The following is a 26583-nucleotide window of genomic DNA, read 5'->3' as shown; positions in this document are numbered from 1 at the left end:
AAGTGTAAATGAGTAGATCACAATACAACATGAAAACGAATGATTATGAGTTTACTTTGGTTGATCTAAATAAGATGGGTTATAAAAATGAATCATTTACTATGGCACATCAAGCAAGACAAATATTTTATGTCAACATCGATCTAATGAGAAACGGTTTGTGGTCTTGGAGGGAAGAAGCATTCACAAAACTCACGATGACGACTTTCTAGAAATGCACGAGACATCATCTTTCTCATTAAGAACACTTCTTGTTGGTGTGGCCAATGAAGTGGAAGACATGCATCCTATTAGGAGTGATCATGAAGAAGGGATATGGGAAAACATAGCTCTCATTAAACCTTTATTTTAATAGTGTTTTCAAATATTTTTGTGAAATGAGTTACTTAGATTGCTAGTTTTCAAGATTATGACGAACTCTGAATTTGGCAATTGAAAAATCATACACTACAAAAAACAGTGTAAAAAATGGCAGTTTTATTATGGCGGTTATTAATAACCGTCACAATTTTCAGTATAATATGTCATTTAACTAATTGCCACAATTATCTTTGTATAATACGTCATTTTAGTATAATATGTCATTTTTAACTGTCGTAATTATCCTTCAAAAAAAAAAAAGTTCCCAGGTTTTTTTCCTCCATACACCATTTCTCATTATTTCTTTTTTTTTTAAAAACTTGCTTTCACTTTAAAATTGGATTTTTTTTTGAAAACTTACTTTTCCTTTAAAATAATTTTTTTTTGAAAATTTAGTTTGAATTTGGAAACCAAACCCTAACACCTCTTCCCTCTCTCTCTGCTCCACACCCCTAACGTCTCTTCCCTCTCTCTGCTCCACACCCCTACTGTCTCTTCCCTCTCTATGCTTCACACGAAACAAACCCTAACGCCTCTTTCATTGCTCCACACGAAACCCTAACGTCTCTGTCCTCTCAGGAAACCCTAATGCCTCTGTCCTCTTACGAAACCCTAACGCCTCTGTCCTCTCACAGAACTAACGCTCACTCTCGGGTCTGCCATCGCCACCTCCGCGCAAGGATTCAGGTTTGTGCTTGCGTGCCCTAAACTCCATGGCTTTGTTGCTGTGATAAATTTACTGTGTTACTGTGTTCATGTGATGGTAGAAATTTGTTGCTGTGAGAAGAAGTTCAGGGTCGGAGAAGAACTTGCATCAATTAACATCTAAGTGGATTAACCAGCATCCGAAAACAAATCACTGATCCAGGTAGTCCCTTGACAATACATCTTTGTTAATTTTACTTCCCCGTGCTCTCAAAAACCTTAAATGTCTGCTACTAGATCTTCTTTCATCTATGAGCCACAAGCTATGGAGTATGCAGAGCTCATTAAAATTATTTGGAACCACACCGGACGTGGCAACTGGGCAATGGATTGAATATTCATCAGGAATTGGAGCTGGTAGGTTAACTCTGACCACTGGGATATTCTCTATAGTTCAGTTCATTGGATAATGCAACGTATAATTTATGTGTTTATTGTCTGTTGAAAGTATTTTATAATTTGTTATTCTAAACTTTCAAATGCTAATGACTTGCCTTGATGTTTCTTTTGTTGGATTTTATTTCCTTGGATTATTTTAGGGGTTGATTCCTTCTATGAGTATCTACTCAAAGCCCATATCCTTTTTGGGAAGGAGGACTTTTGGAAAATGTTTCACTCTGCTTATGTTGCCGTACAAAAATATTTCAGACACGGTTCTTGGTATCACACTTGCTAAGAAAGTCTTTATTTTTTGTTTATGTTGTCTAAAATACTACTTTTATGATGTACTTGAGAAAGATGTTGATGGGACTCCCATCATGGGAGAATGTGATAAACAGTTGTAACCTGGACTGGTTGGCTTAATGCAGGTACCATGAAGCTGATATTAGGACTGGAAGAGCAACTTATTGGCAGCTTACAAGCCTTCAAGCATTTTGGCCTGGCCTACAGGCTAGTAGCTGACTTTGAATTTTACTGACTTAAAAATTAGGTTTGATATCTTTCTGAGTTTGTAATTGAATGACTTATTGAAAGCAGGTTCTTATTGGGGATCTTAGTGCTGCTAATTCATCTCACCGTGAGTTCTTCCATGTGTGGAAGAGATACGGAGTGCTACTAGAGAGGTATTTTCTGATTTTGCTAGTTTCATTATAACATTACAGCCTCTTTGTATTTTGCCATCAATCTGTCATCAAGTTTTTGTTCTTACAGTACTATATAATATATGTATCACATTCAATCATAAATCCGTGTAAAAGGTATTTGCTGGACCACCAGATGATTCATCCTACTGAAAAATATTATCCCTTACGTCCTGAATTAGTCGAGTCAACCTTCTACTTATGTCAAACCACTAAAGGTCTGATAGTTCTTCCATCTTTTTATTTTAAGTTTGTTGATATTTAGGCATTAGGTTCGTCTGCTTGTAAAATAGTGTGCTATTAAAAAGATTGGTGCACATGTAAATACTTTTTTCAATGATAAAAAGGGTCTCAAACTCTAAATTTAACAGGATAGCTATATTAGCATATAGCAACATTTTAGTCAAATAATCTGGGAGCTAGGTTTGTTCATGTTGTAATACATTAGTACTTGCTTGACCTAGAACTTTAGTATAAAAATTAGTATTATCTTCGTATTTTCTATCAACACAACATCATAACAGTATCACAATTATTCAATTTTATTAACTATATTATCTTTTAAATTTAATCTCTATAACATCAATAAAGAGAATCCTACCTAACCAATGGTGATATAATCAAACTTTATTAATTTCAGATCCATGGTATATTGAAGTTGGTGAATCAATAGTCAATTCCATTAATTTATACACCAAAGTTGAGGGTGGGTTTGCAAGCATTAAGGATGTGACAACTATGCAGTTGGAAGATCATCAGCATAGTTTTTTTCTTGCTGAAACGTGAGACCTTTTCTTCCCCTTTGTATAATGCAAAAAGTTAAAAATCATGAAACAAAAAAAAAAGCAAATGGGATTTTTTCTCAAATGATTATTGTATTTGAGATTTTCTGATTAGCGATGCTGTGTTTTCTTCAGGTGCAAATATTTATATCTTCTATTTGACGATTCGTTTGTACATGAGAATAATTATGTATTTACCACTGAAGGTCATCCTTTTCCAGTACTCAGCAATTGGCATGAAGAGCTTCCACAAGCTTATGTTCCAACTAATTGGACTTTTGTGAAGGTATTTTTGCAATTTACTGAAGTGCTTGTATAGATAAATTGTAAAAGTGTGTATAAATCTCCTAAATTTTTCACCATTTGCAAAACACATCCATGAACCTTTAAAGTCATCCCAATTGGTCCCTAAACCATAACAATTGCATCATTAGATCCTTCCATCCACCTGTTGTTGGGTACTCTAACTAACGAGTGATTTGGTAAAATCCTAGCCTCCATCCTGATCATTTATAAATATATCCTTTAAAATATACTTTTATCTAATTTTTAAACTTCATACTTCAAAAAAAGAAAAAAAAGAACTTAGGACATAAGGACAAAACTTAGATGCAGTTATATAAGTATATTTTGTGCTCTCCTATCAGAATTGAAGTTTTATCTTGACAACTTTTCTTGAATTTAATGAAAACCTTTTGTTACATCTCATGCGAGCTGTACTCTTCTGTATAATTAATATACTTGCAGTTAGGGTTAGTTGGAGTCTGCTTAGATTCTCCATAAACATTTCTATAAGAAGAAAATAGTAAGTAAAAATAAAATAAACTTTTTCATAAGGTAAAATTAGCTTATGCATAAATTAAAACATCATCTTATAGACAAGCTATGAGAACTTCTACAAATTAGTTTTTATCCAAGTTAATTTTAGCTAGTGGATTTCATTTCATTTTTTCTTGATACTTTTCTTCTCTTAAAAGTACTTATAAAGAAATTTATCCAATCAAAGCTTCAATCGGTTCTGTTTGAATATAGTACTCTTTTAATACAAGCTATCAATATAGTGTGTAAGGCGATTAGAATGATGATTGAATGATATTTCTACTTTCTTTTGATGGATAGTTTACTATTTCAATTCTTGGGACTCTTTCTTTTCTATTTATAAATTATAGTTTTTTGTTAGAATATTATGGTCATTCATTTTCTGAAGTCTTGTTATTCGAGTAATCTTATTGGTTACACGGTTGTTTTATAGTCTGTTCCTGTCCTGTGTGCTTTATGTCCTGTTTTTTAATATAATTCATTTTCTCCATTATAGCTAATATGTTGATTGAACCAAGTATTATTGGAAGGAAAGAGTGGAAACTAGCTCTGAAATTTCAGGGGTGGCCATCTGTAATACAGAGCAAAACAACAAGAAAAAGGCTGCAAAATAGATACTCTAGGGCTCCAAATACAATGGAACTCCAAAACTCCTCCCAATTGAAAATCAGAGAAGCCTAAAATTGCAAGGTACAATTCTCTGCTGGTAACTGGTGTTGTATGATGCTCCTTCGACAGTGTGTGAATTGGGTAAAAGAATCATCATGGAGATATCTAGGAAAAAGGTGTTAGGAAAATTAACTAATAAAGAAGCCACTGTTAGCTTTTTCTATTTTGATTTTTCAGATGAAGGTACATCCTAGTTGTGCTATATGCTAATGCTGATGGAACAATCATGAATATTTTCAGATGACTATTTAGATATTGGACTTTGTAATTTATCTTAAACAAAGTAAGAAAACTGCACTATCATCCTTCATGAATAACATAGATAAAACTCTTACCAATCTTTTTATGTACAGTGGAGGACAGTCCGATGAAAGGTTTGCTTCAATTAGCATGGATACATCAGCATTAATACGGAGATATGCTGACCAAAATCTGTCTGTCCTTAATTCCTTTTTTGTTGTTTTCGTTATAACTTGGATTTTTGCCTTGATAGCAAAGTCTAAGTACTCTCGATGCTTCAGAAAAGATTTGAGTCCTTTAATAGAACACAGTGAAAAGAAATTAAAGGCATGCTTGGTTAGAAAAGTAGAAAATGGGTGGGGTGGACAGGTTTTGATTGTTCAGACCTTCATGTTTGGTGGAAAGATGTGTAAGTGAAAAGTGGGGAAAGAATCAGTTTAAGCTTATTTTCGAACTACAATAGACTAGAATTGAGAGTAGAGTAAGGATGAGTTCCACTACACTAAACACCCAAACTATTGTTAGTAATTTTCTTCCAAAATTCTCTCTTATTTATTTTTAGCTCTAGTACACCCCTAAACGTTCTGTTTGAGCCAAGATTGCTGATTTGAACTCACCTTTAGTAACCATGGCAGGGCAATCAAATTAAACTGTTTGCTCCCATTATGCTGAGATTTCAATTGTGACCTCTTAACAATCTTTGGCGGCTTATGCCAAAACATGGTCCTGTCTTTATATTTTAAGCAGTTGAAGTTGCATTGAAATTTTCCCTTCAAGTTGGCATGCAGGCTGAATCCTTAACGATAACAAATTTGCTAGAAAGTGAGGAAAAGAGATAACTATGCGACTGCTTGGCATTGTTTATATTGTCAATGGATTTGGTAATTTGTTGTCAAGTTTTTAATCTAGTTTGTTTCCATTACTAACATTTTTTAATCAAAGCTGAAGATTGAATATGACGAAATTATATAATCCTTTATGTCGTTAAAGTCAAGTTGTACGACTTAAAATTATACTTAATTTTAAGTATAATTTTGAGTACGCATTCATCTCCCTGATAGCAAGAGGAAGTCAGTCCCTTATACTTTAAATTGATTTCAGCAAGTATTTTACAATTTTAATTATTTATTGGTGTCTTTTATTTTATAATTATAAACATACAAATTCATTAACTTAAAATTATTTGTTTCAGGCATCTGATTACGGAAGTGGAAGTGGTGCTCCATCACCTAATCAAGTAATAGGATCAAGTGCTGGAAGCAAAATTAATTAGAGATGTGTGTTTTAATTTTAAACTTGATTAGCGATGTATATGAACTTTTGAACAATTATGTGTTGTAATTTTAAACTTGATTAGGGATGTATGAACTTTTTATGTTTTTTAATTTTATATTACATAATTTTTGAACATTATTATGTGCTTTAATTTTCAATGAAATGAATGGATGATTATAACTTTATACATTATTTTATTATAAAAAAAGTGGTGGTTAAATTTTATAATTGTATAAAACAAATTATAAAAAAGATTATAAAAAAGTGGTGGCTAAATTTTATTTATTCACAATTAAAATTACGTCAGTTAAAAACGCTACTATTTTACGTATATTATGGCGCCAGAATCTTCTTCAATGAATGTAAATTGCGACAGTTATAACTGACACTACTTGCGTATATTATGACTCAGAATCTTCTTCAATGAATGTAAACTGCGACAGTTATAACTGACATTACTTACATATAAAAACCGCCACTACTTACACTATGTTTAAAGTGGCGGGTGTTGCGGCGGGTAGCATAAAACCGCCACATTAAACTTTGTGGCGGCCAGTTCTATGGCGGTTTAGGAAACCGCCACAAGCGTATATTGTGGCGGTTATAACCGCCACAATATACGAAAATAACCGCCACAATATACACTTTTTTTTGTAGTGATACTAGGTAAATTTATAACCTGATTGGCTCAAGTCATTACGAGATGGATTGGTAAAAAGAGGATGCATGTCGACATAAGTCTTCTTGAGGAAAGTCGTAAGGCTTAAATGCTGCTAGTTTTAGAAACTATTTGGGATGATAACTCAATGACATGTTTTTGTTGTCATTACATCATGGGATGTGGTGGAAGACACAAAGAAAAAATCTCATGTGGTAGGATATTCAGGTATTAAATAATTTTATGTGAACATCTTATTAGTTAATTTATTTATTATCTGACATTCAGAATTCTATCTCCACCTCCTCGCTATGAGGTCTAGAAGGTTGCTCGCACGAAATCAGATGGACAAATGACTTCACAGTCTGCATAGATCATTTATCAAAAAATCATAAGCATAAATATACATGCTATCATTATTATTTCCCATTGCTCCTAGGTGAAGTATTATTCTTTATGCTTAATTATTATTTATATATTGTAGGATTTCTTAGTTGAGCAGGAAACACAAGACTCATTTGTTCCCTATAATCGAGATGATATTTTAACAACAACAACAAGAAGACTAAAGCACCCAAGACATGTGTGGGGTACTAATGGTTTTTAAGGACTCCAAGATTACTTTGATCCACCACCATAGAGAACTAACGACTCTTGCAAACAAGATACCTTATAGATGATGAACATGTAGTTTGAAAAGAAACTTGATCAAATTCTACAATCCTTGCAGCAAAAGTTTGATGAGAAGTTGGAGTCCCTTCGTTCTCAACAATCCCCCTTTTATTAAGGTTATCCCTGGTTGTCACTCTATTGAGAAAGGCTTTTCATACAAACAACTGGATTGTGGGCCAAGTTTTACCTTCCAAACTTCCTCAAAGCCATCCAAGCTCCCCCTGCAGAATTGTTTTGTAATGTTGTATATGCATATTTGATTGTATAATCACTCCATCCAAACCCACTCATCTACAAGTTGTTAGTTAATTTTCTCCCATCAAATTTTGCTCTAACCTTTTCTCTCACTCAAACAATTGTCTCCATCTAAGGTCCCATATCCAACCTAATTTTGTCCACCTACCAATTGTGTTCACATTTTCTTCTTTTATACTAAATATTTTGTACAGTCTTTCAAATTTATTTTTCAAGGCGAGTTGTCCAACCCATCTATCCTCCTAGAATGATTTGCATCCCATTACTTACTTTCCATCTAAAACTTTCCCCAAACCAAATTCCACTATTGCCCTCTTCACAAACCTTTCTAAGATCCCTCCATCATCAAGATTATTCTTTTAAAATCTTCTTATCTAGAGTCCTCCAAGATCCATATTTGGAATCCAACACTTCGTTCCACATACATAGATTCTCATTTCCTACACACCACTTCCATTTAGCTAGAAGGACCATATTAAACAAATTTATATATTTTATCCCTAGCTCCCTCTTAGGTTTATAGACTTGTCCCATTTCACCTAAGTAATGTTCTTTCCTTTCCTACCTCATTCGCAAAGAAAAATATTCTAAATTTGATTAATCTCTTTAATGACAGACTTAAGAAACTTAAACATAAACATATAAAAGAGAGATATTATTGTAAAGACTAACTTAATGAGACATAATCTACCTGTTTGTGATAATTTCTTTCTAATTTTTCTTTCTTAAAATAAGAGAATGAATTGTCACATTCAAAAAATAAAATTATTCATGAATCTTAAGTAGAGACAATAGGAAATTTATGTATAACCAATAGGAAACTTATGTATAACCAATATTATACATATTAATAGACACTACAAGAAACAATTATGGTAGAACCCCTAAAAGAGCGACACAAAGAGCAAAAGAGAGACACTACATGGGGTTAGTGTGGGCTTAACATCTCAATAGAAATGGAAGCTAATCTTTTGGTGGCTATGCATTAGAGACGACCTCCAATGGGACACAAATTTAGAAGGTAGTGTTCGCTAAACCTACATAAAAGAAAAATATATTATTGTACTATAGCGTAGGTTTAGGGAACACTAAAATGGATATAAAATTAAATAATTATTAAGAAGTAAACTTTAAGCCTAACTCAACCTCATAAAACACATCTCCCTCACTCCAAGACTACCAACTCGTGCGTTGGACTATATATTATGGGTAATTTGATAACGGACCAATAGTAGTTGGCCTGATAAGCCCAACAAACAATTACTAGGATAAACTCAAAATGACTCTGATACCATATTAAAAAGTGGATTTTAAGCCTAACTCAACCTCATAAAACCAACTTATAATGTGACGTTTGCACCCATTTATATACTATGAAATGTGCTTATCTCTAGTCGATGTGGGATCTCTAACAATAATTAAATTTAGCGTCACTGTTTGAGACACTACGTGAGAAAGCAAATGTGAGTAAATTGTCGTCATTGGGGACACTACTTGGAAACAAATATTAGTGTCGCTAGACCTACACTAAATGTAATAGAATATTATTGTGTCACTTAATTTTTTTCATTGCATCTACTTTGTATCCTCATTCTAGATGCTAATTTGTTATTATTTTAATAATTTTTAACTTGCATCCACTTTTTGTCCTCATTCTAGATTCAATATTATTTTGTCACTTAATTTTTTCATTGCATCTACGTTGTGACCCCATTTTAGATGCTAACTTATTATTATTATTATTATTTTAATAATTTTTAGTGTGAGTTAAAGATTTTTATTGTGAACATAATATTTGACATTTATTTTTGTGTCCAATTTGAATAGATTTCATCCTTATTATTGACTTCTTTTTTATAGATCTATTTTTGTTGAAACTAAAATGAATTTTTCGAGATACTGAAAGTTTCATTACTTACACGAGTAATAATTTTTTTAAAGAAGAAACTTGTATTTGTCTAGTAAATAAAAAGCCAAAGCATTTGCTTTATTTTGTGGCATATAAACTTCAAATTTCACACAGCTCTCATGATTTTAAAGAAGTGAGTTGTGAATTGCACATGTTATCAATCATATCCATTCCATGTGATTATCATTCTTGCAAATTCATGTGCGTCAACTGTGGCCCACGCAGAAACCCCAATATTTAGTTGAATGTCAATTTCAATAATAAACATAAGACTTTAGTATTTATGATGATTTAGTAATAATTAGCAATAATAATAATGACGGGGATAATAAAAATCAACAAATTTATCATTCATGAATGATTTAGTATGAAATAATACATTTTTTTCTTTAAATATATTAACAAGAAATAATAATAATAATAATAATAAAAGAACACGTGCCACATAATAATACCACTTAAAAAAGCTTGAAATCACATGGAGATGGAACCAACCCAAGAAGCATTATTATTATACAAACGGCAAACCTCAATAATTGGCATACCTAACACCTCATCCACCACATGATCACGCCACGTGTCCCTCACTACTTCATTCAACCGTTTGATGAAACCCCTCTTATACTTCTCACAATAATGCAACACACGTGCCACATGAGTAGGGTCCTTACCCTCCCACCACCGACCCCAACCACCACCCTCACATTCCGGCATGCTCCCGCCGTCCGCCACCATCTCACGGCGGAACCCGGCCGTATCTGCCACGTACTCCACCATGCCATCAAGAAGCCCTTGTGGGGCCCCGTCCCACAGCCAAACCCTAGCCATGCCACGTAGAATTGCACCCACTATAGCCATTCTATCATACCCTTTGTCTTCGAGTAACATAGGAGTAATCTCAATGACATAACTGTTGGAACTTTTTCCACCACCGTGGTGGCGGCTCCCGGCGGCGTAGACAGCGACGGTGGCATTGAGATTCCGGCGAGGTAGGCGAAGTGTGACGCTATCTATGTTTTTCTTACGGTAAATATTATTATTAGGGTAAAGGAAGTGTTCCACGTAGGAACTTGTGTTGAGGATAATGCGAGTGGCTTTGTCGTTGGAGACATAGAAGAGAGCGAAACGACGTCCCGCGAGGGAATCTTTGGCGTCGTTTACTATGGAAATGTTAAAGGTTTTGGATGCTTCGTAGTTGGCCCATATGGAGATTAGGGCAAGTAAGAGAATTAAGAGGATTCGGATGAAGATGTTGTTGTTGTTAGTGTCTGAGGATAAGTGTTTGAGATTGTGATGATGTTGCTGATGGAGTGAATGGGAAGAGGAGAGAGTGGAATAATGGGGTATGAGGGGTTGGAGGAGGGAGGGTTTATCTTCCTCCATTAATTTAAGCAATGAGATCATGCATTTGCAACTTTGCGTATATGGGGTGTAATATAAAGTTAAAAATACTTATTTTTATAATATGTATTAAGGTTAACATGGTAGTTGTGGTTTGAAAAGTTTGTATAAGTCCACGCATATTTTAACTTTAGTGTTGTTGTCGCTGTATGAAAAAATAATTTGTATACTTTCTAAAATTGAATTGAAATGCATTTTTTGTGTTGCGATTATATATTTGAGTGAGAAAATAATACTAATACTTCAAGGTATGAAAATGTACTTAAGAAACTCACATATGTGGATAAATATTCTTTTATACATAAACATGGATACTGTATTAGTCGGTACCGAACGAGTTTGTCTTGGACACAGCAACTAACTGATCGAGTCAAAAAACACTTCAAATTGCGCATTAAATAAGAATTACCACAGTTATAAAAGCATTTAATGTGTTGTAACCGTATCTGAATTATGTGGGAAAACATCTCCGCAATCAGTCAAATACTAATTAACTGAAAGATGTTATAGATACTCCTTAAACAACACACTTTCCTATTAATCAGGGATCACAATGTATCAGTTAATAACTGATATTCAGCCTATCATGAACAAAACCTATAACTAGCATTATAAATAAAACCTCCACAAAGTTGTAAGGTACATTTTTTTTACTATGAAAGAACACCCCAAAAATACTAATACGGGCATCGAAGTGTAATCGCAAGTGCCTTAACCGCCTGAGTTCAACTGTAAAAGAAAGAAGCTTGAAGTTACTCAGTAGACCAGCAGACATCGACGCATCACCAAATTGTGTTACATGGGTCCTCCTTTCCCTACAAAGGTAGAGATACAAAGTTCTAACTAGAAGGAAATTGTAAATTGTAAAAATTTGATGATTGTGAACTGTGAATATAACGATTGTGAACCAATTACAAATAATTGTTAATATGATTTTTGAAGAAAGTTATTATAGAAGTCAATAAATGTAATAATATATATATATATATATATAATTGTAACATATAGTTTTATACGGTAACCATATATTTTGAGGAATTTGGTTTGAGTAAGCTATTATTTTCTTGAATACCTTCCTTCAAAATTATTCCTCATTTTGCTTGAACAATATATCTAGTATCCTTTGATCTTTTGAAAGATAAGAGTTTTAGATCACACAAAATTGATCTTTCATTTTTTAATAATCAACTTCTAATTTAGAAAGAATCAATATGACTCTTATTTTGAGCAATCTGACATCGCTTGGTGAAATAAGATGTTATCATTCAGTAGGCACAAATTATATTTCTTGCATCATATATGATTGTTGTTGTTGTTGAGCTCTCTCATTTTCAGCTATTTGCATCAATAATGAACAAGTCACCAAGATCTGGAGGAAGAAAAGTTCTTTGTCGTATATTCTCACGTAGCGAAGGGGATAGATACAAAGAGAGGTCTTCTGAAGGATGGAGGGGCTAGCAGATTCAAGTCAAGGTGGAGGGTGCTGGCATTATACACAAGACATTCATCTCAGTGGCATAAAAGCTTGCGCATTACTCAAGCTTATTTAACAGCACATGGAGTGGTTTTTGTGGCAGAATCTGGTTTTTATGCAGCTGAATGTGTGCGGTTCTGGACAGGTTTTGACTATTCGGTATATGGGTGACAGCGTGATGCTTCTTACGGCAGAAAGGGAACAAAATATTGAAGAGACTATTAACAAAAATAAAGAATGGCTGGAAGGTTTCTTTGAATCTATATCTCCTTGGAATAATGTAGAGAGCACTGCACATAGAAGGTTATGGGTAAGGTGCTGTGCGGTTCAGGGGCTGGGATTGCTTTGCAAGTGTTCTAGTAACTTTTTCCAACCTTATAGAGATTGACAAAAAAAAAACACTAAATTGGATGCGCACGTCTATGTAGTAATGATCAACGGATGGGGGGCAGACGGAAGGAAGATTGCTTGGGCTTCCTGGAACTTGGTTTGTAAGCCTCGTGAGTTCGGGGGCTTGGAATCATACATCCAAAGCAGTTCAACTTGGCTTTATGTGGGGAAGTGGATTTGGAGATTGGGTTCGGTTGAGGTAGGCCTTTGGAAGGAAGTCCTTTTTTCTAAGTACGGCGGTTGGAGAGGTTTGGGAGAGGAAGGTAAAGGTAGAAATTGCTCTCTTTGGTGGAAAGATCTGAAGGAAGTTTGGTCTTCAGAGGGTTGGGGGAGAAGTTTCGAAGACAATTTTGAGTGGAAAGTAGGCGATGGGAAGGATATCTTTTTCTGGAAGGATAGATGGTTGAAGGGGGAGGCGCTGAAGAGTGTATATCCTAGACTTTTCTCCATCAGCTCTAACAAAGACTCAAATTTGCAGGAGGTGGGGTCTTAGACTAATGGTTGAAGGGGGAGGCGCTGAAGAGTGTATATCCTAGACTTTTCTCCATCAGCTCTAACAAAGACTCAAATTTGCAGGAGGTGGGGTCTTAGACTAACGGAAGATGGGTTTGGCAGCTCGATTAGAGGAGGTCGTTTTTCGAATGGGAGAATCCGATGGCGGATCAGTTGAGCTAGCTCCTGCTTTGGGTTGAGGTTGCCCCATGTGAGGTTGATAAATGGATTTGGAAGGTTGGGGGTCTCCAATTTTTTACAGTCAGCTTTGCGTATAACCTTATTAGGAAGGATAATGAGGTGGTTTCTTCGCCGGTTTTCTGTAAGTTATGGGGGTCCAAGGCAATTCCTTCAGCAGGGCTTTTGGCTTGGAGGGTGTTGGAAAACAAGCTTGTTACTAGGGTTAATCTTAGTAGAAGAGGGGTCCAGTTAGAAAGTTTGTGGTGCGTATTTTGCGGGAAAGAGGAAGAGTCTGGTAGTCACTTGTTCTTTGGATGCAGTTTTGCTTGGCGAGTTTGGTGTTTATGCTACAGATGGCTTGGGATTCTGTTTGTGTCTCACATTGAGCCGAAGCTGAACTTTGATCAGTTTAGGCTGAGCTTTTCTTCTGAGACGGGTCTGGTAGTTTGGAACACAATCTGGGTAAGGGTGGTTAGTGAAATTTGGAGTCACAGGAATCGCTTAATTTTCAAAGGAGGAGTGGCGGATGTATTTGAAGTGTTTGCATTGGTACAAGTAAAGGTGTGGTCCTGGGTGTCTACAAATTCCCGGTCAGTTTCCTTCTCCTATTCTGATTGGTGTTTGGAACCAATGGAGTGTATGAGGTTAGTTTACTAAAGTTTTTTTTTTAGTTTATATAAGGACAGGGTTTGTTTTGTTGGTTTTGGTGGTATGCAACTGGAATTGGTTTTGTGTAATGTGTATAAGGGTTGAACCACCCCTGAAGTGGTTCTAATTTATTTATTTGTTATTGCCGATAAAAAAAAAATTATCAACGGAAAAATCTATCAAGTTTTTATTGAAGAGGACGAACCGTGGTCTCAATCGTCGGTTGGGGAAGATCTTCGTCAATGTCAATCAAAATGTGAAACGGTAAATGACTATGGCATAATACATCACTCTCTTTGGGGCAAAATCGGGTAAATTCTCTATCTAGCACCATTTAGACTTTTATTTTCCTAACTAGCACCCTTTTGTTTTTATTTCCCTATCTAGCACTCTTTTGTTTTTATTTTGCTATCTAGCACCCTTTTATTTTTTATTTCCCTATCTAGCACCATTTCAAAAATAAATAAATAAATAATAATTTATTTATTTTTTGATAATTTTAATTTTGAATGCATTAAAAAATAAATATTTTAATGTTTAAAATAGTTAGAAATATAATTAATGAATAAAGAAATGAGTTTTTATAAAATAAAATAAAAAAAATTAAAATGTTTAGTTTAAAATTATTTTTTTTTAAGAATGAAGAAAATAAAAAATTAAACCCCAACAACATAAAAAATATTCGATTAATTACCAAAAAAAAACAAAGTCAATTAGTACTAATTAATATTGGATACACAAGTAATATTGAAGTGTCTATCTTAAATGCAAAATCCTAAAAAGAAACTAATGCAAATATTACACTTAATGCTTAAAATAAGATAAGTATAAGAGATATAAGGCTATACTAAATAAATATATGTTAATCATAAAAATGAAAATAAATGAAAGATGATAATTCATTTAATATTTTCTTCAATGGTACATTAAATAGTTTGTGCAAAATGAAACATAATTAATGACGAGAAGTGCACAATCCAGTAATGTCGGGACATATTCTTTATGTGTGTCTTGGTGTTTGACAATATGAACATTTTTTTTCCGATCATGTTGTTCTTTTATGTCCATATGAGTCCTTATTTAACTTTGTTTTTTTATAATTATGTCCTGTATTTTTTACTTGAAATTAACATAATTACATCATCAATAATAATAAAAATAAATACTAATTTATGTTTATATATTCAACTTTTATGTTGTTGTAGAGTTTAATTTTTTATTTTATTCATTCTTAAAAAAATAATTTTTAAACTAAACATTTTAAATTTATTACTTTTTTATTTTTATTTTGTAAAAACACATTTCTTTATTCATTAATTATATTTCTAACTATTTTAAACATTAAAAATATTTATTTTTTAATGCATTCAAAATTAAAATTACCAAAAAAAATTAATTTATTATTTTTTAATTTATTTTTGAAATGGTGCTAGATAGGGAAATAAAAAATAAAAGGGTGCTAGATAGGGAAATAAAAACAAAAGAGTGCTAGATAGGGAAATAAAATCAAAAGGGTGCTAGTTAGGAAAATAAAAGTGTAAATGGTGTTAGATAGGAAATTTACCCAGCAAAATCAGAATGAATTCTTCCTTTTTAATTTAGATATAAAATGGACACTTGAAAAAACAATAAGCAGATAAATTAAAATAATGATATTGAAAATTTTTACCTTCTCCATTTGAGAAATAAAAATTTATGGAACCTAATTTAGGAATGTTTTTATTATAAAAGTAAGATTATAATATTGTTCCTCTCATTCTATTATGTGAAAATAACATTCAATGTCATTCAACAAAAATGGACTATAATGTCCCTCTAACTTTTCACTATGATTTTTAATCTCATACATATCTATTATCTCATTTACTCTTTATGTTATTATTTTTATTTGCTTATTTTCTATTCTTCACACATTCACTTTATATAAAAAATGAAAGGAATTTTTTTTATAAATAATTAATGTTTATTAAAAGAGAGTTACCATTCTGATAAATTAGGAATTGCGAAAAACAAAATCACACAAGTTGGTGCACCTAAAGCAGCGTCGCACTTTGTCATGTGAGGAAGGTCGTACACTGGTGACTGCGTAAATTCTACTGTCATCCAGAGGCACAATGATGGAGAAGGTGGTGTCAGACCTACAATGGAATGAGACGTTGGAAGGAGGAGGGGGTAGAAAAGTCAAAGTTGTTCAACACGTGAGTGTCTCATTGGTTAAAACTGCACCCAATAAATTTTGACTTTGAAACAAACGAAAATTTTAAAATTCAATTCTCTCCTTTCCACACATTAGTTTACGGATGTTAATATCTAGAAATAATTTTTATACATTCTTATTTTGATATCCAAAAGATTATTTTCATATTTCATTTAAGTTTCATATTTGGAAATGAGTTTTAAGTTTTGGATTTTCATATTCAAAATGATGTGTTGTAAATAGTGTTGAGGATAAATCCGAAACTCATTTATGTTTGTTTACGGATCTTGACATCCGAAAGGTAATTTATGTTGTCCAGATAAACTTTCGGTTGGTGAAAGCCAGAAGTGACATATTAGTTTCAAATTTGTATATCCAGAATTTTTTAATTTGACTTACGGATATAAATATACATGAATATATAGAAGGCAAAAAATTTTAAATTATTTAGAACAAAATGGACATTTTAGGTCAATGTATTGGGTGCAAATCTGAATTAATATGGTGTGGGAAGAATGAGCCAAAGTTTGAAGGACAATGGGGCCTGGAGTTGAGGCAGTAGGGGAGTGTAGCCCAATATGAAGGGGGGACATCTTTGTTAGATGAAGCCCATTTAGATATTGTTGTCAATCCACATATCTTCCCCCATCTTTGGAAGCGGTAAACGGTGTGAGGAACAGTTTCAGAAGGAAAGCTCAGAGGCCGAGCCACCAAGTGGGACGAAACAGGAAGGGAGAGGAGCGCAAAAAAGAAAAGAAAAGGACGCATGTGCACTTTGGTCATCATCTTCCCCAAACCGAAGCAACCCACATGTCCCTCATAAGTGCACGAGGACCAACCCTAACCCTAGCATAATGCTTCAGAGAGCAAACCTGCAAATCACAAATGAGAAATCAAAAGTCAGCTCATCACAAATGAGAAATCGAAATGGCATGTATTCAAGAGACCAAAGTGGATAATATCTCTGACCATTTTGTCCTGGTTGTGAAACAGTCCAAGGTGCATTGAGACTCTACCCTTTAGGTACTTGAATGTATGGCACACGGATAGGGGTTTTAGGCAGTTTGAAAACATCTGTTGGGATAAGCTTGTGTTACAAGGAAATAAAATATGGGTTATAAAAGAAAAGCTGAAATCACTTAAGAATGAAATAAAGAAGTTTTTGGTATACTAGATACAAATAGGGATGATTTAGTGCTTAAAATTAGAGACTTTGACATTAAAGACAAACCAGCGGCTTTTTATGAACATGAAGAGCTTCAAAGAAAGACTTTATTTGCTAAACTGAAAAGTATTATCTTCAAAATTGAAATGCTAGAAAAATAGAAGTCCAGAGCTAAGTGGCTGCATGCGAGAGATCTGAACACACAGTATTTCTATATATTTGTTAAGTGGAGATTAAATAAGAATACTTTGAAAGGCACCTATGTGAGTGAAGAATGGAGCGAGGAACCGAGTAGGGTGAAAGAGGAAGTCTTGAAATTTTATAAAAGGTAGGATTTTAGATCTACATAGGCTGAAAATGAGACTAGCTAACAAGTCTTTCTCACAAATTAACAGGAAAGAAAATGTATTTTTGATTAGAGATTTCTCAAGGAAGCTATATAAGAATGTGATAGCAATACAATTTTAGTTCCAAATGACTTTAATTTTAACTTTTTTTAAAAAATAATTATAGAACCTTATTAAAAATTATTTGTTGATGGTCATATTTGGGTTCCATAAAATGAGGAGATGGTCAAAAGGGTGTAATGCTTCTTTCACCACTCTCATATCCAAAGTAGCAAATCCACAAAGGTTAGAAGCTTTAGTACTATCAAAACGGTTGCAGAAAGTTATGCACAAATTTATAGATAAAAAACAATATGCATTTATATAGGGTAGGGGAATCCTAGACATCATAGGTGGCAAATGAAGTAATAGATGAAGTGAGGATGAGGAAAGGAAAGTGCATTATTGTCAAAGTTGATTTTGTAAAAGCCTATGATTCAGTTAATTGGAAATTTCTCCTCTATCTGCTCCATAGAATGGGTTTTTGTGTCAAATGGATAAAATTGATTAGGGGTTGCTTAGAATCATCGTTTATATTTATCCTTGTAAATGGAAGTCCAATCTAACGATATGTACCAACTAAAGGTTTAGGGTGATTCACTTGCACCTTTTCTCTTTATTTTAGTGGCTGAGGGGCTACTAGATGTACTTAAGGAGGCTGAGAGAAAAGGTCTATATGAAGGCATTAGGGTGGGACGAAATCAAGTCAATGTTAGTATGCTATAATTTACAAACGATACCATTTTATTCTGTAAGGCAAATGTAAAAAATATTATGGCTATCAAATATGCACTGAGATGCTTTGATTAGTGTCTGACCTTAAGGTAAACTTCAATAAGAATAAAATAGAATGTATAGGTATTGACAATAAGGTTGTGGATAGGTTTTCTGATATACTAAATTGTAGCACTATGGAAGTACCGTTTAAATATTTAGGGGTATCAGTGGGGGCTAACCATAGATCACAATCCTATTGGAAAGATACGGTTAACAAGGTCAAAAAGAGGCTTGCTCTATGGAAAGGAAAACATATTTCCTTTGTTGGAAGAGTCACACTCATTAAATCTGTAATTTCAACTATATCTCTCTATTATTTGTCCTTATTTAAAATATCAGTTGATGTGGACAAAGAGATTAGGAGGATAAAAAGGGATTTCTTATGAGGTTAGGGATATGAAACGAGGAAAATTGATTGGGTAAAATGGGATAATATGTGCAAACCAAAATCTGAGGGTGGCTTAGAAATAAAAGACCTAAAATTGTTTAACATGACTTTATTAGGAAAATGGAAGTGGAGACTAGGGAAGGGAACAAGACTTATGGAAACAAATTTTGAATCCAAATATGGCTCTTGGAAAGGGCTTGATGAACCACATATTTCAAGTCAAGACTCATGATGGTGGAGAGATATTAGGAAGATTTATGGGGGAGACTCAAATAACTGGTTTGATAAGAATAAAGGCTGGAAAATTGGAAATGGGAATAAAACAAGGTTTTAGATAAATTGGTGGTTAGATGATGGCTCACTAAAAGATAGACCCCCTAGAGTATACTCAAACTCGGTAAGTAAAGATGGGACAATAGACAAATTTGGAACTCAGTGTGATAACCATTGGCAATGGAAGGTGTACTGGTAAGGGTTGTACGACCAATGTCATGTCTCGGTCCCATCACTAGGCCGACCGACATGAGATCCACGCCCATTGGGCCGACCGATGGCTCAAGTCCAATTACACTCAAGTAAGGTCAACGAAGTTAACCCATGATTAGGAACTAGGTAATGTAACCCTAATCGTGGTCCAATTTACCAATTTAACCCAATAAGGAAACTCCACTAAGGTAATATAAATAGCACACATTCCAATGAGGGACGCCATTATCTATAGTACTTTGACAACCGAGTGTCGAACCCTTTTGCTGACTTGAGCATCAGAGTGCCTTCTGCAGGTACCCCCCAAGTTGGAAATCACTAGATGACCGAGAGTCGAGGCTAGGAAGGAAATGTGAGGAATGAGCAAGGAAGGAGGTTGAAGAGCAATACGACCGACCGACAGAAAGGAAGAAGACGAATCCTCTCTCTAGGCCCCAACCTCAGAAGGTATTCTGGATAAGAGAGTGGTTTGAATGGGAGCATGAGATGGTGTAATTATTCATGAATTAACTAGAGAGAGTAATAATGAATAATCAAGGGAATGACGAGTGGTTTTGGAAGGACAACAATTCTAAATCTTATACAACTAAATTTTCTTATTCAAAGCTACTTTCACAAAGCTCCCTTGATTAAGAGTTCTCTTTTGTAGATTTCTGAAAATCAAAAGCTCTACCTCTTGCCCACTTTTACATGGCGTGTAATCATTAATTACTACTTGTGATAAATTACGATCTAGAGGCATTAAGATAGGTGAAGGGCTTTATTTCTTATGTAAGATGCATTTCGAGAACGTAAGTAATTTTTTTTTAATTGTAAGGTGGATGCCACCGTGTGGCAACTATGTGATAAGTGGGTGGGTAGGTCTTTTGCGCATCACAATAGGCTAAACCAACACTTTAATTAGTTTGGTACCAATGTCTTGAGGAAAAAATGAAACCAAATTTGGAGATACATGTGTTTTGTTGTAATATGGGGAATATGAGTCGCAAAAACAATGAGATTTTCAGAGGTCCAAGTGTGGATGCGATGGAAATCTTTAAAGTGGCACAAATACCCAAATACATCTTTCTTTTATCCTAAATGGTGTTTTAGTCCTATAAAATGTTTGAAAGTTGATAAGTAATTCCTTGTTGCATTCATTGGGTACTTTTTCTAGTAGATTGAGGTTTGTCATCTATGTTTAGGAAGGTTATGCTTTGTCACTACTTGATTTTGCTTATGTATCATGGTTACCCCTTGTTCTTGGTCAGGAAGATGTGTAAGGATGTGGTATCAAATCTATTTGTTTGATGAAATTATGCTTGTGGTAGTCTTTTGTTTTTCCAAGTTGCGTTCAGGCCCTATGTGTCAACTCTGCGTCGAGGGGCTTGTCTGGGTACCTTCTCTGTGTTGTATCAAGGGTACCCCCTTCAGGTTCACCAGGTAGATGCCCAGGGAATCAATATCATTTCTAGGTTTTGATGATTTATGCTTGCCTAGTCCTATGTTATTTACATGTTGTTTTATTGATTTATGCACCATCTATGCGCTGAGGAAAATTGCCAATATGATTATAGGAAGTTATGTTTATATGTACAACATTCAATTCAACCAAAGTCAACCAAAACAATTCCAAATTCCAAAATTCAAACCACTATACAATGTCAATCATCATCAATGTTATAAAATAAGGTTATCAACATCCTTTCTAAATCCATTCAACCAAAAGTTTAGATGGACTTTCTTTCTCTAAAGGTAGCATGTTTTTACTTAACTTCTAAAACCATGGGACTTCCAAAAGGCAAATAAATTTCTAAATAACTTCTAGTTCATGTACCCAAATTAAGATCATAAATACATGAATCTAACATGTGTCATCTTCTATACAATACAATAAGATTGTGAAAAGAAAAGTCGATTAAGGCATAATCTTAGACAAAATATAGAGAATTTAGAACTTAAGAGAGATAAACTTTTATAATAAATGAAAATAAAATATTTTAAATTTACTTATAATATTTTCAAAATACAATTTCATCTCTATTTTATTTACATTTTTTTTCTTTAAGCTTGAATAAACTAGAATTACAATGAAAAAATGTAGGAATTTCCTTAAACTTTATGCAAAATTTAGGTAGTGGTATTCCAAAAAATACTCCCACAACTATTATAAATTAATGTGCAAATTACTAGATCCACACATTTAAAAATAATGGCTAAAAGACACATGTTAGGGAGTTTATGAAATATGTAAGACATAACCTACAAAATAGAAGGGTAGAGACTGGAAGTAGGTTGTGTCATGTGTTAAACAAATGTGGAAATAACAAACCATTTAGTCTTTAAGTGATGGAGATCAAGCTCAAGTGGACATGGAGGCCAATCATCAAGAGCAAGAAGAGGTTAAGGCTCAAATGGAGGATGCTCATGGAGTTCAAAGCCCACCTCAAAGGCTTACAAGGAGCATGTTCAGGGCTTTAGGAGCTAATGGACGTTTGTTTTCTCTTTTTGTAATTTCTTTGTTTGAAGGTGCTTAGAGGGAAACATAAGAAACCTCTTTTGTCAAAGCATCTTTAGGTCTTTAGTTTAGGAGTCTTAGGGGGTGTGCGTTTAGTAGAGAGGTGTAGAAGTAATAGGGAGGTGCCAAAGTGAGAGAGGAAGTCACACCTTCCTCATGCTTGGCGCCACTTTCATGTAATTTGGGGGAAATTTTGAATTTAATTAGCTTTGCATTTCAGCACCTCTAGGCTATAAATTAAGGTGCTGCCTTTGTATTTTTCAGATTGGAAATTTGTATTAATGAAACTCTACTCAATTTGAGAGAGAATTGGAGAGCTTTGTGCCTTCCTCACTTAGTCTTATCTTGAGAGTTCTTTGGTTACCTCAAGTGGCGGCATAGCTCACTCATCTTGGAGTCTCCATCCTCTAAGTGGCGTGATCATCCAACCAATCCTCCATCTTCATGAGCTTTCTCTTCTCCTTCCTTCCTTCTCTTTTTATGTTCATGTCTTAGCTTGTTTCCTTTGCTTTTCAGTTCGGTTTTCTAGTGTTCTTGTTGTTTTGCTTCGGTTCCTTTTTCTATTTGTTGTTCCTCATTGTTTCTTCTTCATTTCTAGCTTAATTGTTCGGTGCATTTCTGTTCTTATGCATTTTGTTCGGTGCTTTTGCCTTTTTATTCAATTTGTTCGGTTCAATTTGACAATACATGGAACTTCCATATGAGTTTGGGTTTTGGTACTAGTCTTGGTGAGTTCTTGAGCATAGAACCTTGATCCAATTCTATCATAAAGTGCCTATCTCATATCCAACTCAAGATGATTCCTAAGAATGTCAAGAATCATTCATATCTACCTAGTGGAATCATATCATGTTGTATCTAGAGTTTAGGTGTGTTCTTGTTTAATTTTTGAGTTGTGTTGCACTTTAATTCAAGAGCTCTTTCATTCTTACCGTTTACATTTCTGTTTTTAGGCTTATTTTGAGTTTTCTTGCTGTTTTCTTAATTGTGCATGTCATATGTTTGTGTATTTTCCTTTTTGAATCCATACAAGTTCTGTCTTAGTCATGTTTTTCCATAATTGTCATCACTTCTTGTAGTACTTTTATTTGAATTTTTTTTGTTTCTTGCTTTGGTGTCATGTAATTTTCTGAGTGTGATATTTGATCCTTTGTGCATTTTCTGTTTTAGAATTGAGTTCATACTTGTATTTTAGACCTATACAAATTCCTATACATCATTTTCCATCATGTCTTTGCTAGTTCTTAATTCTGTTTTTCATTTCTGCTAGGATTCCTCTGTTTTCTGAAAACGTGCTTACTGTTTTTCCTTATTGCAATTGATTTACTCACTGGAAAATTCTGAAATTATGGATTTTTGTTCTTCAAAGTGTTAGAAAAGTGTAGAAAAAAGAAGTACTAAAAAATTCAAAGTACACAAAAAATGATAAATAAAATACAAAAAGTGTACAATTCTGCCGAAAAAAATACGGTAATCTGGCAGCGATTTTTGAAAACTTTATCTCAATTAATTGGCTTACTGTTTTTAAGTGATTCCAGTGCCATTTTTGAGCTAAAATCTTGAAGTTTTTGTGGTTAAAATTTCATAATCCAGTTCGCTTTATATCATTCCAGTTAAATCAGTGAACATCAAGCACAGTTTGCATAGAAATATTTTCCAGTAGTTCTGTTTTTGTTTTCTTCATCCACTCTAGTGCTTTTCTTTAAGTTTTCTTTTGTGTGCCTAATCTTTCATTGAGTTCCTTATTTTCTTGCTTGTCTTTTATTCATTACTCTTTGAGTTTGTCATACATCTAGTATTCCTTTTGTTATAGCCTTTTATTGCTTATACCTTTTCTTGTTTGTCTTTATTGCTTCTTTGGTTTTGTTGTGGTTGGCTTTGAGATTGGTGTGCCTTGCTTTGACATCTTTCATTTGAGGATTCCTAAGGCCTCAAGATCAGCTTGGTGCAGGGACATTATTTCTTTGAGAGTGATTTTCAGGCCAGTTTCACTTCGGCAATTTGGTTGCCAAATTAATTTTTTTGCTAACTTTGTTTCTTAACTTTTTTGCTGTTTTTTTGTGTTTGCTGTTTTCATTTGCAAATGGCTGGCTATTCAAGTGGTGAATCTTACAAGCAGCACACTCCTTCCAAAGCTTCAATCCTTGGTGAATTGCATGAAGCTCAACGCACCATTCGGCGCTTGGAAGAATAATTGCAAAAGATGGAGGTGCAACAAGCTAGGCCATCTCACTCTATCAATGGTGGGCATCATTCACATAGACCTTCATCAAGAGGTTCTTCAAATGACTTTGGCCGTGAGGAGGACCATAGGAGAAGGAAAACTCCACCTCAATTCCATGGACATAGACATCACAACCAAGGGGAGAGACATCACCGTGGAGTTGGATACTACCAAGATACAAAGGCTAGGCTACCTTCGGTCAAGCTTCCTTGTTTTAATGGCTCTAGTGATCCTATTGTGTATTTAGATTGGGAGGCTAAGTGTGAACAAATATTTGAGATCCATGAGATCCAAGATGAGCACAAGCTTAAGCTAGCCACCCTAGAGTTTAGTGATTATGCCATGAAATGGTGGCATGGTGTTGTAAAGGACATTATCTATCACAAGGGTCCTCCCGTGGACTCTTGGAACTCTTTAAAGGATCAAATGCGCGCTAGGTTTGTGCCCCCACATTTTAGGAAAGACCTCATGTTGAGACTCCAACGGTTTCAACAAGGCACGCTAAATGTGGATGAATATTACAAAGAGTTAGAAACGCTTTTGCTTAAAGTTGAATTAGAAGAAAGTGAGGAAGCTATGATTGCTAGGTTTATGAGTGGTCTAAGGAAGGATATTCAAGATGTTGTTGAGTTACAAGAGTATTCATCATTGGGTTCTTTAGTTCATCTTGCAATGAAGGTGGAAGCCTAACTTGCTAAGAAAAATTCTTTCAAAAATATTCCCAATGATGATTACTACAACAATTTTTGGAGGAACAAAAAGTCTTTTTCAAAATTTCCTTCTAAAGATTTTTCTTTCAAACCCAAGGAACCTAAGCCATCTACTTCTAGGCCTAAATCCCCAATTAAATCGTCTAGTAAGAAATGCTTTAAGTGTATGGGTTATGGCCACATTGCGGCTAATTGTCCTGCTAAAAGGAATATGTTTGTGCATAATGGCATTGTCATGAGTGAGCATGATTCGGATTCACCTAGGCATTCTTCACCTTCTAGGGCGTCTAGTGAGAATGAGAGTGAGAGTCCACTTGAAGGAGATTTGTTAGTTGTGAGAAGACTTCTTGGACAAGTTTCACAACCTTTTGATGAAAGTCAAAGGGAAAATATTTCCATACAAGATGTCTTATTCAAAACAACATTTGTTCTTTGATAGTGAATGGGGGTAGTTGTGCTAATGTGGCTAGTACAAGAGTAGTAGATAAACTTGGATTGTCTACTATCTCTCATACAAAACCCTACAAATTGCAATGGCTTAGTGAAGTAGGAGAAATTGTTGTGAATAAACAAGTCCTCATCCCTTTCTCTATTGGAAAATACAAAGATGAGGTATTATGTGATGTTGTGCCCATGGAAGCTACACATGTTCTTTTGGGAAGGCCTTGGCAATTTGATAGAAAAGTTTTTCATGATGGCTTTTCCAACAAACTTTCTTTTGATTTCCATGGTCACAAGGTTACTTTAAAATCTCTCTCTCCTAGAGAAGTCCATGAGGACCAAATCATCATGAAAAAAAAGAGGGAGAGTGAAAAAGATAAAAAAGATAAGAGTTCTAAGCCTACACTTCTTGTGTCTAGGCATGAGCTTCAAAGGGAAATAGTGGCTCACCATCCTCTTTTCTTAGCCATCCCTAGAACTCTTAAGCTAGAACCACTTGTTGATAGTCCTCGTTGTTTGGAAAATTTGGTAGAAGAGTTTCAAGATGTGTTTCAAGATCCTCCAAAAGGACTTCCACCTTTGAGAGGGATTGAGCACCAAATTGATTTGATACCTCTTCCTTACCAAATCGCCCAGCCTATAGGACCAATCCAAGTGAAACCAAGGAAATTCGCCAACAAGTTGAGGCTTTGATTGAGAAAGGGTGGGTTCAAGATAGCATGAGTCCTTGTGCTATGCCTATCATCTTAGTGCCTAAAAAGATGGCACATGGCGAATGTGTTCGGATTGTAGGGCCATCAATAACATTACAATTAAGTATAGGCATCCCATACCTAGGCTTGATGATTTGTTGGATGAATTGCATGGTTCAAAAATCTTTTCAAAGATTGATCTTAAAAGCGGCTACAATCAAATTCGTATCAAACCGGGTGATGAATGGAAGACGGCTTTTAAGACCAACTTTGGTTTGTATGAGTGGTTAGTTATGCCCTTTGGTTTAACTAATGCACCAAGTACCTTCATGCGCCTCATGCATCATGTTCTTAGACCTTTCATTGGTAAGTTTGTTGTTGTTTACTTTGATGATATTCTCATTTATAGCTTATCTTTGAATGACCATAGGTTGCATGTTAGGCAAGTTTTAGAAACCCTTAGGAAGGAACATTTGTATGCTAATCTTGCTAAATGTATGTTTGCTCTTGATCATATAGAATTCCTAGGGTTTGTTGTGAGTAGCAAAGGGGTCCATGTGGACAAAACAAAGGTGATGGCCATTCAAAATTGGCCTACACCGAAAACTT

At 34.5% G+C, this 26583-nt stretch overlaps 2 protein-coding genes across 2 annotated transcripts; one reads left to right on the top strand and one right to left on the bottom strand.

Annotated features, from left to right (window-relative positions):
* Positions 1-746: 746 nt before the first annotated feature.
* LOC137831131 (alpha-mannosidase I MNS5-like) lies at positions 747-5843 on the top strand. Its single transcript, XM_068638679.1, has 10 exons — positions 747-1047; positions 1128-1422; positions 1605-1725; positions 1875-1956; positions 2044-2129; positions 2265-2365; positions 2788-2929; positions 3065-3215; positions 4279-4438; positions 4771-5843. Exons 2-9 carry the CDS (start codon positions 1317-1319, stop codon positions 4360-4362), a joined length of 873 nt encoding a protein of 290 aa, XP_068494780.1. The 5' UTR covers positions 747-1047; positions 1128-1316; the 3' UTR covers positions 4363-4438; positions 4771-5843.
* A 3909-nt stretch (positions 5844-9752) lies between these two features.
* On the bottom strand, positions 9753-10823 carry LOC137833041 (uncharacterized). The gene has a single exon (XM_068641429.1). It carries the CDS (start codon positions 10807-10809, stop codon positions 9901-9903), a length of 909 nt encoding a protein of 302 aa, XP_068497530.1. The 5' UTR covers positions 10810-10823; the 3' UTR covers positions 9753-9900.
* Positions 10824-26583: the final 15760 nt, after the last annotated feature.

The sequence above is a fragment of the Phaseolus vulgaris genome, chromosome 6, assembly GCF_000499845.2.
Source record: "Phaseolus vulgaris cultivar G19833 chromosome 6, P. vulgaris v2.0, whole genome shotgun sequence".
NCBI lineage: Eukaryota > Viridiplantae > Streptophyta > Magnoliopsida > Fabales > Fabaceae > Phaseolus > Phaseolus vulgaris.
This window is presented reverse-complemented; position numbering and strand designations above follow the sequence as displayed.

Bases quoted from the DNA above. Each gene is read 5' to 3' on its own strand.
- LOC137831131 (XM_068638679.1), top strand. From the start codon at position 1,317: ATGAGCCACAAGCTATGGAGTATGCAGAGCTCATTAAAATTATTTGGA. The intron at 1,957-2,043 runs GCTAGTAGCTGA...TATTGAAAGCAG, and splicing joins CATTTTGGCCTGGCCTACAG to GTTCTTATTGGGGATCTTAG. The intron at 2,930-3,064 runs GTGAGACCTTTT...TGTTTTCTTCAG, and splicing joins AGTTTTTTTCTTGCTGAAAC to GTGCAAATATTTATATCTTC.
- LOC137833041 (XM_068641429.1), bottom strand. From the start codon at position 10,809: ATGGAGGAAGATAAACCCTCCCTCCTCCAACCCCTCATACCCCATTAT.